Source organism: Pelophylax lessonae (assembly GCF_965119305.1).
Source record: "Pelophylax lessonae genome assembly, chromosome: 3".
NCBI lineage: Eukaryota > Metazoa > Chordata > Amphibia > Anura > Ranidae > Pelophylax > Pelophylax lessonae.
This window is the reverse complement of record NC_138770.1, coordinates 286,816,366-286,830,762: the sequence shown is the minus strand read 5'-3', so window position 1 is coordinate 286,830,762 and position 14,397 is coordinate 286,816,366. Positions and strand designations below refer to the sequence as shown.

Here is a 14,397-nt window from a genome sequence, read left to right as displayed (position 1 = left end):
TGCAACAGGTTACAGCGCTGTCTTGACAAACAGGAAGTCTTTTGGCTGGCTGCCCAGGAAGAAAGGAGGCGGCTCCGCCCCTCTGCACGCCTTCCGGCGCCTCCCCTAGCTCCACGAGGTGTTTGGATCACCTCAAACATGGCCGCCCCCATGCTGGAGACACGAGGCTACGCCAAGATGGCGGCTCGTGCGATCCAGCAAAAAAAATGGCGGCGGCCTGTACTGAACAGCGGTGTGCTGCAGGGCACACAACACTCTCTCTGCATGGGGATTTGGCGTGGTTGGCGGTACCGGCCCTGGCGGACCGCATGGCCGTTCGGGAGGCCTGCTTATAGCTGGAGATCTGATTTAGGAAGGCAGTCTACATGTCCGTGGCTTCTGACTGGTAGGTAGCTTATTCTTATCATAGTAAGATTCCCAGAATGCCACTGATTACAATCTTTTTAACATGTATACAATTAGATTGTTAGCTCCCAAACCAAGCCTCCTGGCTTTTTGCACATAAAATCACACTCAAAGTAGGAGGATCTGTGTCATGTTATAGGATAGAGAGGGACTCTATCTTACCATACAGAGAGGGTCCCGCGTTCACCACAAGACCCGTCAGGGGAAAAGGGGGAACATACTACTCACCATACCGGAACCAGGCGGGCACCAACTCCTGACAGTACCCCTCTCCACCGGGGCGGGAGGGCTGTCGACCGATATGGACGCCGTGACTCATGGTCTTTGGCGTTTCAGCGAGACGTTTAACTCGCGGGGTCAGTCCCTTAATGGGACTTTGTCGCGGCCGACCCAGCGCGGAGCTATGGCCTGCACGCGCTCGTAGGCTGAACTGGGGTGACCACCGGATCTCAACATCCAGCCCGTCGCCCAGTTCAGCTTTCTTGCTTGAAGATCTCACAGGAACACTGGAGAAAAAAAGCTGTCTAAAAAATCTTTTAAGAAAAAAATCTTGCCAGGACCGAAGATCCCAGCAAGGTATCTAGGTCCTTACTCCTAACTAGACAGAAAATAACTGATTTGCTGAGGCAGAGAGAGAGAGGATATACCCTCTGGGACTGCCCCTAGGGTGTGGCCAGAGCTTTTTAATTTCCTGTCTAGTCCTGCTCCTGTGGAGGCAACATAACCCGAAGGTGCTGTATCACCGAGGACTACGTCTGTCAATGAGCGCTAGAGAAAGTGACATTTATCACATCACTGTTTGGTGGAAATTATAAAGCTTTACTCTATTGTGATCAATGTTATGTGTACATATTACACTTGGGAGCACAGTTAATAATATTATTTATCACTATCCTACATGATTGGTAGTAAAGATTATTACCTTGTTAACACTGGACTGTTATTAATGGACTACACCAACATGTATTATAATTTAGTTTACAAGATATGACTGACAGGTCCTTAGAAAAGGTTAGGGGACACGAGGAATTTGTATGACGGCTATTCTATCACAGAGGATAAAATTAGCCATGCTGACTAAATTTTATCAAAATTCCAACGAAATTTAAAGCTTATACAAAGCAATAGCTTGATGGGGAAGGCAGGAGGGGGATTATGGCTTTTCCAGTTTAAAATAATTAATTTATTTTTTTTTTTTACAAAAAAAGGACGGAGCAATGCCTTTTGTGTTGCCCCGTGTCTTCATTTGTTAGGTCCCCCCGAAAAACACTGTGATGGATAACAGATATTAGGCATAGAATGATTTTCAGAATATACTCAGGAAGTTCAGACCAGAAAGATACATTTGTGGGCTCTTCCATACCATCATGTATAAAATCATTAGCATCAACTTTGTATCTTTGGCAGTCAGTTCTTCCCATGTTTGCCCCCGTACGTGGGCTATAGTATATACTATGCAGATATTTTCATTTAAACACATCCCTAAAAGAGAGGGCTTTATTTAGATAGAAGCTAAAGTGTATTTTCCCATAAGTTGTCATCAGCCATGGTCAGTACTTTTACCAAGGAGTTGTCCTATTTGTAAAGCTTGCAGGACTACATTACATTGAATTTTAATTATCTGTGTACCTAAAGTGGAACTTCACTCTCTCAACCAACATGGACTATTTCTAATCCTTATGCTGCCAGTATTAGTAAATAGATGGAAAATATATCATATTTACTTGTTTTACACTTTAATTTTTGAATTTTTTCAGTTACTTCCTGGTTTCCTGCCTAGGTAAATGATATCATACATCCCAGGAGTCTTCAGGAGGGGAGGGTTCTCAGCCAATTCTCAGCCAATACCTGAGATGGATTCCAGAAAGTAAATGCCACATGAATCATCTGCCCTTACTCAAGATGGCCACAGCCAGAAATGCCAGGGTGCGTTTTTCAAAATGTCTTAGCAAAACAAAGCATGGAGACATGGACTGATGGGAGTTTGCTTTAAATATTAAAAATGAATGAAATAGCGTTTTTGGTTTGTGGTGCCCAGATGCAGTGCAGTTCTGCTTTTACCATTTGCCTGTTGTACAGCTTTAACCGTAAACCTAAGGTTAAAGTAAAAAAAAAAAAAATGCTTAGAAAAACAGGACTTTAAATCTTCCTTGGAAAGCTCTTCATTAAAACAAAGACAGACATACAGTCAGGTCCATAAATATTGGGACATTGACACAATTCTAATCTTTTTGGCTCTATACACAACCACAATGGATTTGAAATGAAACAAACAAGATGTGCTTTAACTGCAGACTTTCAGCTTTAATTTGAGGGTATTTACATCCAAATCAGGTGAAAGGTGTAGGAATTGCAACAGTTTGTATATGTGCCTCACACTTTTTAAGGGACCAAAAGTAATGGGACAATTGGCTGCTCAGCTGTTCCATGGCCAGGTGTGTGCTATTCCCTCATTATCCCATTTACAAGGAGCAGATAAAAAGGTCCAGAGTTCATTTCAAGTGTGCTATTTGCATTTGGAATCTGTTGTTGTCAACTCTCAATATGAGATCCAAAGAGCTGTCACTATCCGTGAGGCAAGCCATCATTAGGCTGAAAAAAAAAAAAAAACCCCATCAGAGAGATAGCAAAAACATTAGGTGTGGCCAAATCAACTGTTTGGAACATCCTTAAAAAGAAAGAATGCACCGGTGAGCTCAGCAACACCAAAAGACCCAGAAGACCACGGAAAACAACTGTGGTGGATGACCGAAGAATTCTTTCCCTGGGGAAGAAAAACACCCTTCACAACAGTTGGCCAGATTAAGAACACTCTCCAGGAGGTAGGTGTATGTGTGTCAAAGTCAACAATCAAGAGAAGACTTCACCAGAGTGAATACAGAGGGTTCACCACAAGATGTAAACCATTGGTGAGCATCAAAAACAGGAAGGCCAGATTAGAGTTTGCCAAACAACATCTAAAAAAGCCTTCACAGTTCTGGAACAACATCCTATGGAGAGATGAGACCAAGATCAACTTGTACCAGAGTGATGAGACGAGAAGAGTATGGAGAAGGAAAGGAACTGCTTATGATCCAAAACATACCACCTCATTAGTGAAGCATGGTGGTGGTGGTGTCATGGCGTGTACATGCATGGCTGCCAATGGAACTGGTTCTCTTGTATTTATTGATGTGACTGCTGACAAAAGCAGCAGGATGAATTCTGAAGTGTTTCAGGCAATATTATCTGCTCATATTCAGCCAAATGCTTCAGAACTCATTGGACGTCTATTCACAGTGCAGATGGACAATGACCCGAAGCATACTGCGAAAGCAACCAAAGAGTTTTTTAAGGGAAAGAAGTGGAATGTTATGCAATGGCCAAGTCAATCACCTGACCTAAATCCGATTGAGCATGCATTTCACTTGCTGAAGACAAAACTGAAGGGAAAATGCCCCAAGAACAAGCAGGAACTGAAGACAGTTGCAGTAGAGGCCTGGCAGAGCATCACCAGGGATGAAACCCAACGTCTGGTGATGTCTATGAGTTCCAGACTTCAGGCTGTAATTGACTGCAAAGGATTTGCAACCAAGTATTAAAAAGTGAAAGTTTGATTTATGATTGTTAATCTGTCCCATTACTTTTGGTACCTTAAAAAGTGGGAGGCACATATACAAACTGTTGTAATTCCTACACCGTTCACCTGATTTGGATGTAAATACCCTCAAATTAAAGCTGAAAGTCTGCAGTTAAAGCACATCTTGTTTGTTTCATTTCAAATCCATTGTGGTGGTGTATAGAGCCAAAAAGATTAGAATCGTGTTAATGTCCCAATATTTATTGACCTGACTGCAAATGTCAGTGTTCTGTTAACGCATATATGCACAAGGAACCAATTTTGTTGTATGGTTCTATATTTTGCTCAGTATTTCTGTAAGTGGCCTCCTGTGGTACTTTAGTTCCATTGACTTTAGAGATATTCCCTGGCAAAAAATGCAACAACACACGATACAGACGTATTTTGCCTGGAGTCCCCACATCAAACAATTATTTAGGGATAAATTAATCCCTTAAATCCTGTGACAAAAGCGTTTAAAATCTTTTATTTTGGCAAAAATTCTATTTTTGTACATAGTCAGATTTTGAAAGCACATACCCTTTACAATGAAATGTCTTACTCCCACTAGCCTTTGATTTCCAACTGAGTTGATTAAATACAACCCTTTCATTCAACTCACGATGGAATCACTTGATAATTTTGTTGGCTGTATTGCAGAGAGGTTTTCTCAGAGGCAGTTTTATTTTATACCATGACACACCATGGTGCCTAAAAACATCTTTCAAAATTATAGCAAGTCATATTACTATGTTGGCGTCAAATATTGCTCAAGAAAGCCACATTATACCAATGAGAGATGCTGAGAAAAAGGAGAATAACTGCCATATTTGATCAATTCTTGGAAACCGGAAGACTACAATTTGCAAGAGTCCTCTCTGAATACCAGCATTGCTTACCACACATGCCTCCTCTGGAAAGGTTGATACTTTTAAAGTGGATGTAAAGCCTCAAGGTTTTTTTATCACCATGCATTCTATGCATCAAGGTAAAAAAAACCTGTGTGCAGCAACGCACCCAGCCCCCCTTAAGCTCTCCAGGGTCTTTTCCTCCTCATTGGCTGAGACAGCAGTGGTAGCCATTGACTCCCACTACTGTTAATCACAGCCAGTTAGCTTATAAGGAGAGATCAGGGGCGAGGACAAACCATACTTTGTGTGCAAGCTGCTTGCTATGGGGTCACTAGGCTAGAGGGAGGGACCTGAAGCGCCGACAGGGGACCCGAGAACCAGAGGAGTTCCTGTCACTTCTAACTATTACGGTTTTAGGTTTGTGCTCATTCATACACCATGACATGGGGCACCTGTAGGTTGAGGCAGTTATCGGGCAGGACAAAATTAGATGTATCAGACCATGGGGCAGGTAGTGGTACAATGCCCCTGTGGGCTGGGTTTAGAGCAGAGCACATGGAAGCATGCCCTGCACATGTGATCATGAACCTTTTTGAAGAGTAATATACAAATTGCTGACTAGTTGTGTGACTGTTATGCTAACCATCTGGAATCAGCAATTTCCAATTCATTGACCTACAATGGGTATGCATAGCAGAAACATCAGAATAAAGTGAAAAATCCTTCTCTATATACTTGTCCCAGGGCATCAATTCTGTATACAATATAACAGGGTCAGGATACCAGCCTGGCAGTAATTATTTTCAAAATAAGATCTCAGCAATGGCAGCTTCAATGTTTTCTCAGGAAATGTTTCCTATAAGTAATGGCATAGCTGCAGTCCTAACACATGGAACCATCACTCCGCTATGTCTTTTTTTTTTCTAACATGACAGATTCTTACGCTGTGCAGCACTCTTTTGTAACATGGACGTTTTTCCTGAGTGTGCAGTAGGGATGTACATTCAAAATCCAATAATATAAGCATTTAAAACTTTCAAATATGCATCCTTAAAACAACACCTACAAAAAAAACATTGCACCTTGTTGTTGATTTAACAAACTATACCACAATTACTTAAATTAGGGGACATGCAGTTTAAGGCTAGGCATGAGTAGCTTGACTGTGACCCTAATCTGGTGACTTGATGCAATAAGTAGGCTGTTTAGGAATGCCATAAGGGGCAATAATGAGCTTTTTTGACTACAGAAAGCACTTGTTCTGAAGCTAGCACCTCAATCTGTGGATGCTCCCAGCCAAGTCACAAGGTGGACTGCAGCAAGTCGTGGTGCTCCTGAAGACAAGCAGATGTCTCTGCCTATAGTTTTCGGCAAGACTAAACTTATATGGCCAGACTAATTTAAAAAAATAGAAAGTGTATAATTGAAAAAATAAAGGTCTAATAAGCTATGTTTTTTATACTTGACTTTTCTTTGTTTGTCTCAAAGATTAACCTTATATATCATCTTGTATGTGGTGTGGGTTACACTACATGGATATTTGTAGGAAATGGGGATTCATCTGTGTACAGGCAGTTAAAAATGATTCTTCATAATACATATTATAACTGAATATCCTACTGCCATTGAATTTCCAATTGCTTTTTTGCAAAATAATGCCATCTACCCTGCTACTACTGTAAATTAAAATTATATATTAGAGTGCTAACAACTTACCTTTACTGTGACGTATCAGAGGCAAAAAAGCTTTTGTCACTCTAATAGTTCCCCATAAATTCACCTCTGCAGTTTCTTTATATGTGTCAAGACTTGTAAATTCCACCTCTCCAAATGTAGCAATGCCAGAGTTATTAACCAAGCCCCACAAACCTGAAATGCAAAATAAACTCACATAAAAAAAGAAAAGTAGTGCACATGCAATAGACACTTAATATTCTTCATTGTCAAAGCATTGTTTCCACACAGATTTACTTCTACGCACTACACTTAATTTGGCCTAGGTTCAGCTTACTTTACATAAATTTCCAATCTTAGTTGCCAAGCCTTTTGACTGGATGTTTCTAAATAGTTTTCTAGAACCATCATGGCAGAACATTTTTTTTAAACATCCTTTATATGTATTGTATATACACACTGCTCAAAAAAATGAAAGGAACACTTTTTAATCAAAGTATAGCATCAAGTCAATTAAACTCCTGGGATATTGATCTGGTCAGTTAAGTAGCAGAGGGAGTTGTTAATCAGTTTCAGCTGCTTTGGTGTTAATGAAATTAAAAACAGGTACACTAGATGGGCAACAATGAGATCATCTCCAAAACAGGAATGGTTTTACGGGTGGAGGCAAATTACATTTTTTATATTTTCTTTTCGGACTGTTTTTTCACCAGTTTTGCATTTGGCTAGGATCAGTGTCACTACTGGAAGCATGAGGCGATACCTGGACCCTATAAAGGTTGCACAGGCAGTCCTCCTGGATGGCACATCAATACATGCCATTCCCAGATTTGCTGTGTCCCCCAGCACAGTCTTCAGAGCATTGAGGAGATTCTAGAGACAGGTAGTTACTCTAGGAGAGCTGACAGGGTTGTAAAAAGGTCCTAAACCCATCAGCAGGACCGGTATCTGTTCCTTTGTGCAAGGAGGAACAGGATGAGCACTGCCAGAGCCCTACAAAATGACCCTACAGCAGGCCATTGGTGTGAATGTCTCTGACCAAACAATCAGAAACAGACTTCTTGAGGGTGGTTTGAGGGCCTGACTTCCTCTATTGGGCCCTGTGCTCACTGCCCGGTACCATGGAGCTTGATTGGCCTTTGTAATTGAACATCAGAACTGTCAGGTCCGCTACAGGTGCCTTGTGCTTTTCACAGATGAGAGCAGGTTCACCCTGAGCAAGTTTGACAGACGTTAAAGGGTCTGGAGAAGCTGTGGAGAATGTTATGTTGCCTGTAACACCGTTCAGCATGACGGGTTTGGCGGTGGGTCAGGGATGGTCTGAGGAGGCATATCCATAGAGGGATGCATAGACCTTTACAGGCTAGACAATGGCACCCTGGCTGCCATTTGGGCTCAGGATGAAATCCTTGGACCCACTGTCAGACCCTATGCTGATGCAGTGGGTCCTGGGTTCCTCCTGGTGCATGACATTGACCGGCCTCATGTGGCGAGAATATGCAGTCAGTTCCTGGAGGATGAAGGAACTGATTCCATTGAATGGCCCCCACGCTCGCCTAACCTAAATCCAATAGAACACCTCTAGGACATTATGTTTCCATCCATCCGACGCAGCCAGGTTGCACCTCACTCAGCTCAGGAGCTCAGTGATGCCTTGGTCTAGATCTGGGAGGAAATACCCCAGGACACCATAAGTCGTCTCATTGGGAGCATGCCCCGATGTTGTTGGGCATGTATACAAGCACGTGGAGGCCATACAAATTACAGAGTACCATTTTGAGTTGCTGCAATGAAATTTCAGCAAAATGGACTAACCTGTTGCATCATTTTTTCACTTTGATTTGTGGGATGTCTTTAAATTCAGCCCTCTGTAGGTTGATAATTTTCATTTCCATCAAACGATGTGGTATCCTTTCGTTCCTAACATTACCCAGTCCTAGCATGATATCTTTCGCCATTGAGACCTAATGTGTTTTCAAAGTGTTCCTTTAATTTTTTTGAGCAGTATATTATATATATATATATATATATATATATATATATATATATATATACACACACACACACACACACACACACACACACACACACACACACACACACACACCATAAATAGTCATATACCCATTTTAGCAGGACCATATAGTGCAAGTGCCTATGAGCTAATAAAGATGTTACCAGCACAGACTGGTGTGGCTACAGATACTGAATTACAGCAACTTGGAAGAAAGTGAAGAGAAAAGTGATGTTGCATAATAGTAAGTGATTGAGTAGCATGCAACAAACTCGCAGGTGTACAAGAGAAGCAGTGCATGGCACAACGTTCGCTGTAAGGTTGTTTTTTGGGTTTTAGAAATACTTTTATAATGTTTATTGCTCCTAGGTTTCTATTAACTTTTTTGCATAAATAATAATTATTTTCTAAAATTCTAGTTGACTAATTTCTTTCCTTTTTGTCTTGGGTTACTGCTTAGAGTACATCCTTTCCACTTTGACAGCATCACCTTACTGGCTTACTGCTTTAGATCCTTACAGTCACATAAGAACCCAGTCTCAAGGACAAGCATAGTATTGACCCTGTGAGCATCTAAAAAAAACAGAACAGAAATGCCAGATTCTTATACAGCAACTGGAACATTAATAATTGCTATATGCAACATGGTTCTCTTTTCAGAACAATTGTGTATGAGGAAGGGGGTGGGGGTAGCGTTGAGTTTTTTCAAAGTCTTACTTATAAAATTAAGATGTCACTTTTACAATTTCATCATTTCATGACTAGAGCTCATGGATGTGTAGATGCTAAGGCCAAATTTAGTGGTGCCAGTATGCCCCAGTTAAATTGATTATAATCCCCTAGGTAATAGGCCTACCTAAAGACTTTTGGCTGGCACACTTAAAGCACTGTGCTTTGGTATTCTTTGTACAGGCCAACCAATGGACAAAAATAGATAATTGGAATTACATACAAGTCAAAATGTGTGCCATTAAAGAGAGACACTTTGCCATCTTCAGAATGCAGTGGCATCTGCAGGTTTAAGGATTATTTTTATGAAAAAACGTACACATTGCAGGTGCTCACTTGCAGTTCACATAAAGCTAGATGTAACCTGTATTAAAAAAAAAAAAAAAAAAAGTGGATCAGAATTTGTGCTTAAAAGAATCCTGCCCCAGGAGAAATACATAGGATGCCTAGTTTGCCATAGCTTCCTAGTTGTCTGACTGATCCTCTAGCTTTAATTCTTTCTGCATCGCAGGTAGAAAATAACCAGGTAGAACATAACTACCCAATTAGGGAGGAAGGACCGACAACAGCATGTGGTAAACAGAAAAAAAAACAAATATGGGGAAAACCTCCAAAAGAACCTATGACCAGGCCTTCAAGCAAAGACCAGCCAGTATACACGGATGGACCTCTGCCTAAATTAAAGGATATGGTGCAAGTGGGACACCTCTGAAAGGTTTGGCAGGGATGAAAGATATAGCACAACCCTAAAATGGTGAGATGATACACCAGAAGAAAATGGGGTGAAATTTTTTTTTAACAAATCCACTTTAAATTTTGGAGGTGTCTGTGGCCTGACACATGAACTCTGCAGGATCTGCCTAATCTTGAATGGTGAACATGGTTCTAAGAATTTCCTGACCTGCCTGGTCCAGAGAAGTCTCAATAGTCATTGAGTGAGGAATAGACTGGGTGTCGCTGCCAAGAACATTCACCTGAATAAGGGCAGAACAAGGGATGGCGTTGGAGAAACTTTCTCAAAAGGTTGCTTAATAGCCAGAGCGGGAGACGCTATCCCCGAGTAAATCCAGTCCTGAAATTCATTCAGATGCACTCTATCCCCAACACAGTGTCCCTTCAGCAGGATTACCAGCATGCTTCACCTGCTGACAATCCCAGGAGACATAAAGCTTCCTGGTAGAGGAGAACTAAATTCCAATGCATTTAAGGAAGACAGTGCAACCAAGAGCAGTACTCATAGTGTTGTCCAATGTAGGGACCGACTACTGCTCTTGTAGCATAGCGGATTCCACAGCCTCCTGGAGGAGAAGGCACCACCAACACCCAGGAAACTGACTCTTGGCATATTCTCTAACAAAGGGAGAACCATCTTGCAGGTGTTAGGCCCTTCAGAATCATACTGACTACAAGGATCCAAAAAGGTCATCCAAACATTTCTCAATGGGAATACCAGGAAAGGCCACTCGGGTAAACACAAGGGCCAATGTTCCAAGAAGCAGGTATTTTAGGAATGCTGAGGGGCCAGGTCCTTCTGTAGATAGGAGACAACCAGAACTGGTTCTAGTTGACCTTGAAGGTTAGGAAGTCCTTCAGGGGAGGGGGGATGCTGAGGAGTATAATGTATCATGAGGGGCTTAAAAAGACCAAGGCACAGAGGATGCTCCAAGGAAGAGAGTACGTTTTCAGATGGGGTACAAATCCAAAACCCAAATCTCCATGTGTCCTGAAATGCAGGGAAATAGGGGAGGTTGCATTATTTTGTGCAATAGCACAAGCGATAGAACAAGGAGAAACTGAAGTAAGTGCCAGAGACAAAAGGCTTAGCCTGTGAGCTAAAAGGGGTGTTCTCTGCACCCAAATGTCAGACTCTTCAGGGTGCTGTCATTCTGCATAGAGCAATGTTCAAATAGTGAGTGAAATGAAAGGTGTCTGCAGCTGTAGGAGTCCTAGAAGACCCAAGCCCTGAAACAGCAGGTTGATCATCCAGTTCTGAAACATCCCCTTGTAAATCTGAGGTGATGTCAAAAGACTGTTGTGCCTAAAAGACAGTTTCTTCAAAGATAGACTTAGGAGGGTCAGAGACAGACTCTGTAGTGAAAGGTGCTGGGAGCACACTGCAGGCAAGGTGCCCCAATAATGAGCACATAGAGCCAAAACGTACTGGGTGTGCATGGACAAGGACATAGCCTGACTCAACGAAACTGAAGATTTCAATGATGACCCTAAAGCAATAGGGGTTCCAGATTACAGGTGCTGGGTCCTTCTGGGGATACTAAGTAAACACCGCCAGAAGCATTAGGAGGGTGGTCACATATGGCAGCAGCATTGTCCCTTCTGTGTCATAGCGAAGACATGTTACAACCATGCAGCAGTAATGCAGCAATGTCCAAATGTTAGGCAAATCCTCAGGTACTCAAATCAAGCAGCTGATACTGATGAGGGTTTCAGGAGGCTGCATGTGACCAGGTCACTGTAGGCAGGCAGTGGAAACAGACTGGAGATCCATGTGTTGTTTCACGAGAAGGAGCAGCAGTGGGATAGGCTGAATTGCAGAAAAGAGAGAAAAGAAGAGTCTTTAGTTTAACAGCCTGTAGTTAATGTCAGGACTCGGCCATTCAGCCTTAACAGTATAACCGACGGTGCCTGGGATTAAAAAAGGAAATTAGTGGTTTAAACAAAAAGGTAACACCTGGTGTTTTAGCAAATTACCAACATCCAGGTCCTATAGCCTTAAGCCTAGTACACACGGGCCAAACGCCAGCTGGCTTTGGCCAGTTCAATATAAACCGGCCCATATGTATAATACTGGCTGTTCGGCCAGCTTCTGTTGGACATGCATGCTGAAAAACCAGCAGCCGACCGACTCCAAATCAGCACTCTAAGCCAATGGCCGAAAGTGCTGACCGGAGTGTTCTGGCGGGGGGGGGGGGCATCCCCCTGTGAGAACACAATAGCACAGCAGAGAGATTGCTGTACTAACATTGGATTGTTAGTACAGCGGCTCCAATCTGAGCTGTGGAGATTTTTTTCGTTCACCAGGTGGTTTGGACATGCATGCTGAAAAACCAGCAGCAGACCGACTCCCAATCAGCACTCTAAGCCAATGGCCGAAAGTGCTGACCGGAGTGTTCTGGCGGGGGGGGGGGCATCCCTGGTGGGGGGGGGGGCATCCCCCTGTGAGAACACAATAGCACAGCAGGGAGATTGCTGTACTAACATTGGATTGTTAGTACAGCGGCTCCAATCTGAGCTGTGGAGATTTTTTTCATTCACCAGGTGGTTTGAACGAAAAAAAAAAAAAAACGAATGGCGTGTACTAGGCTTTAGTGTAAAAGAAAAAAAAATGTATTTAAATCCAGCCACTTGACCTTCCTGCTCATATGAAAAAACTCCCAGGAGTGATCAGAAGAAAAAAAAAGTAGAAAAATCACAAAGAAGAGCACTGTTGGTAGGTGGTCACTTGATAGTGCTAGAGCACAGTAAATGAGCTCAGCTGGATGGACTGGTGCATGCTTCTATATAAACAGTTAATGAAATAAGGCATGTATCTACAGGGTCCTTTAAAACTGAATTTTTGTAAAATTCCTTTCTCTGAGTCCTCCGACAGTCGCCGCCTCTTCATATTCGTCACATATGGGGTATTAGACTTTGCTCCGAAGGAGTAGCTAGGCAACAGAATATGTTAACATTAAAGCTTTTAACATATCCCACCCTCAAGGGGTGGTCCCCTCAGTCAATACCCTCCTACTTCCTGCAACCATATCTCAGTTTTAGTGGAATAGCAGTAGAGTATACAACCAAACCCCAAAAGAGGGGCGGGGGCGGCGACTGTCGGAGGACTCAGAGAAAGGAATTTTACAGGTAAGATTTTACAAAAATTCCGTTTTCTCTTACGTCCTCCGACAGTCGCCGCCTCTTCATATTCGTCACATATGGGGACGTCCCAAAGCAGTGCAAACATGAGGGGTGGGAAACGCATCCGCGCCGAAAAGGCAACGCAGTCTCCGCATCAAAGAAAGGAACCTTACCAAAGGAAGGAACCCAGCTGGGCAACAGGAAAAAACAGGTGCTCAACAGGAGCAACAACCCAGGAAAAGACAAATAACCAGGGAATAAAAAACTTATCCCAACAGCCAGTGGTCCCCACAAGGGACCCTAGGGCAACGCCGCACTAAGAACCTTGCGGCCAAAGGAAGCATCCGCAGATGCCTGAACATCTACTTTGTAGAATTTTGTGAAAGTGTGCACGGCCGACCAAGTCGCCGCCTTACACACCTGGGCTACAGAAGCCCCATGACGACAGGCCCAAGACGTACTCAGAGATCTAGTAGAGTGCGCCTTCACAGGCACAGGGGGAACCTTCCCCTGCAAAGCATAGGCCTGTTCAATGGTCTGCCTGATCCATTTTGCGATGGTAGAGGCCGACGCCGCCATGCCCTTCCGAGGACCCTCTGGAAGAACAAACAAGGAATCTGTCTTTCGAAAAGACTCAGTCGATTTAAGGTAAACCCTTACCGCCCGGACAACATCCAGAGAATGTAATCTCACCTCCTTTGGATGTTTAGGCTTCGTGCACAGCGAAGGCAAGACAATATCCTCATTAAGATGGAATTCCGAAACTCGTTTCGGAAGAAAAGAAGGATTAGGTCGCAAAACCACCCTTTCCAAATGAACAACCAGATACGGAGACTTGCAGGACAAAGCTGCCAGCTCCGACACTCTGCTAGCCGAAGTGATCGCCACCAAAAAAGGCGACCTTTTTGGACAACATAGACAACGAGATCTCCCTGATCTGTTCAAAAGGAGCACGTTGCAACACAGACAGAACGAGATTCAAGTCCCAAGGAGGCAAAGGATCCCTCCTAGGAGGAACCAGATGCCGCACACCCTGAACAAAAGTGCCAACCAAGGAGTTGGAAGCCACGGGACGTTGAAACAGAACGGCCAGCGCAGACACCTGACCCTTTATCGTAGCCAGCGCCAAACGCTGATCGACACCCGTTTGAAGGAAGGACAGCACTCGGGAAACCGAGTACGTGCGGGGTGAAAACCCCCTGGACTCACACCAGGCAAAATAGGCCTTCCAAGTACGGTAATAAACCTTCCCCGAGGAAGACTTCCTCGCG

The 14,397-nt window shown here is 43.2% G+C and overlaps 1 protein-coding gene across 1 annotated transcript in view; it reads right to left on the bottom strand.

The window, feature by feature from the left end:
• Positions 1–14,397, bottom strand: part of LOC309551376 (D-beta-hydroxybutyrate dehydrogenase, mitochondrial-like) — an 80,164-nt gene that overhangs the window by 7,133 nt on the left and 58,634 nt on the right. The window contains exon 4 of the mRNA XM_082251949.1: positions 6,571–6,723. Within this exon, the coding sequence (XP_082108075.1) occupies positions 6,571–6,723 (153 nt within the window). The remainder of the gene's footprint in view (positions 1–6,570; positions 6,724–14,397) is intronic.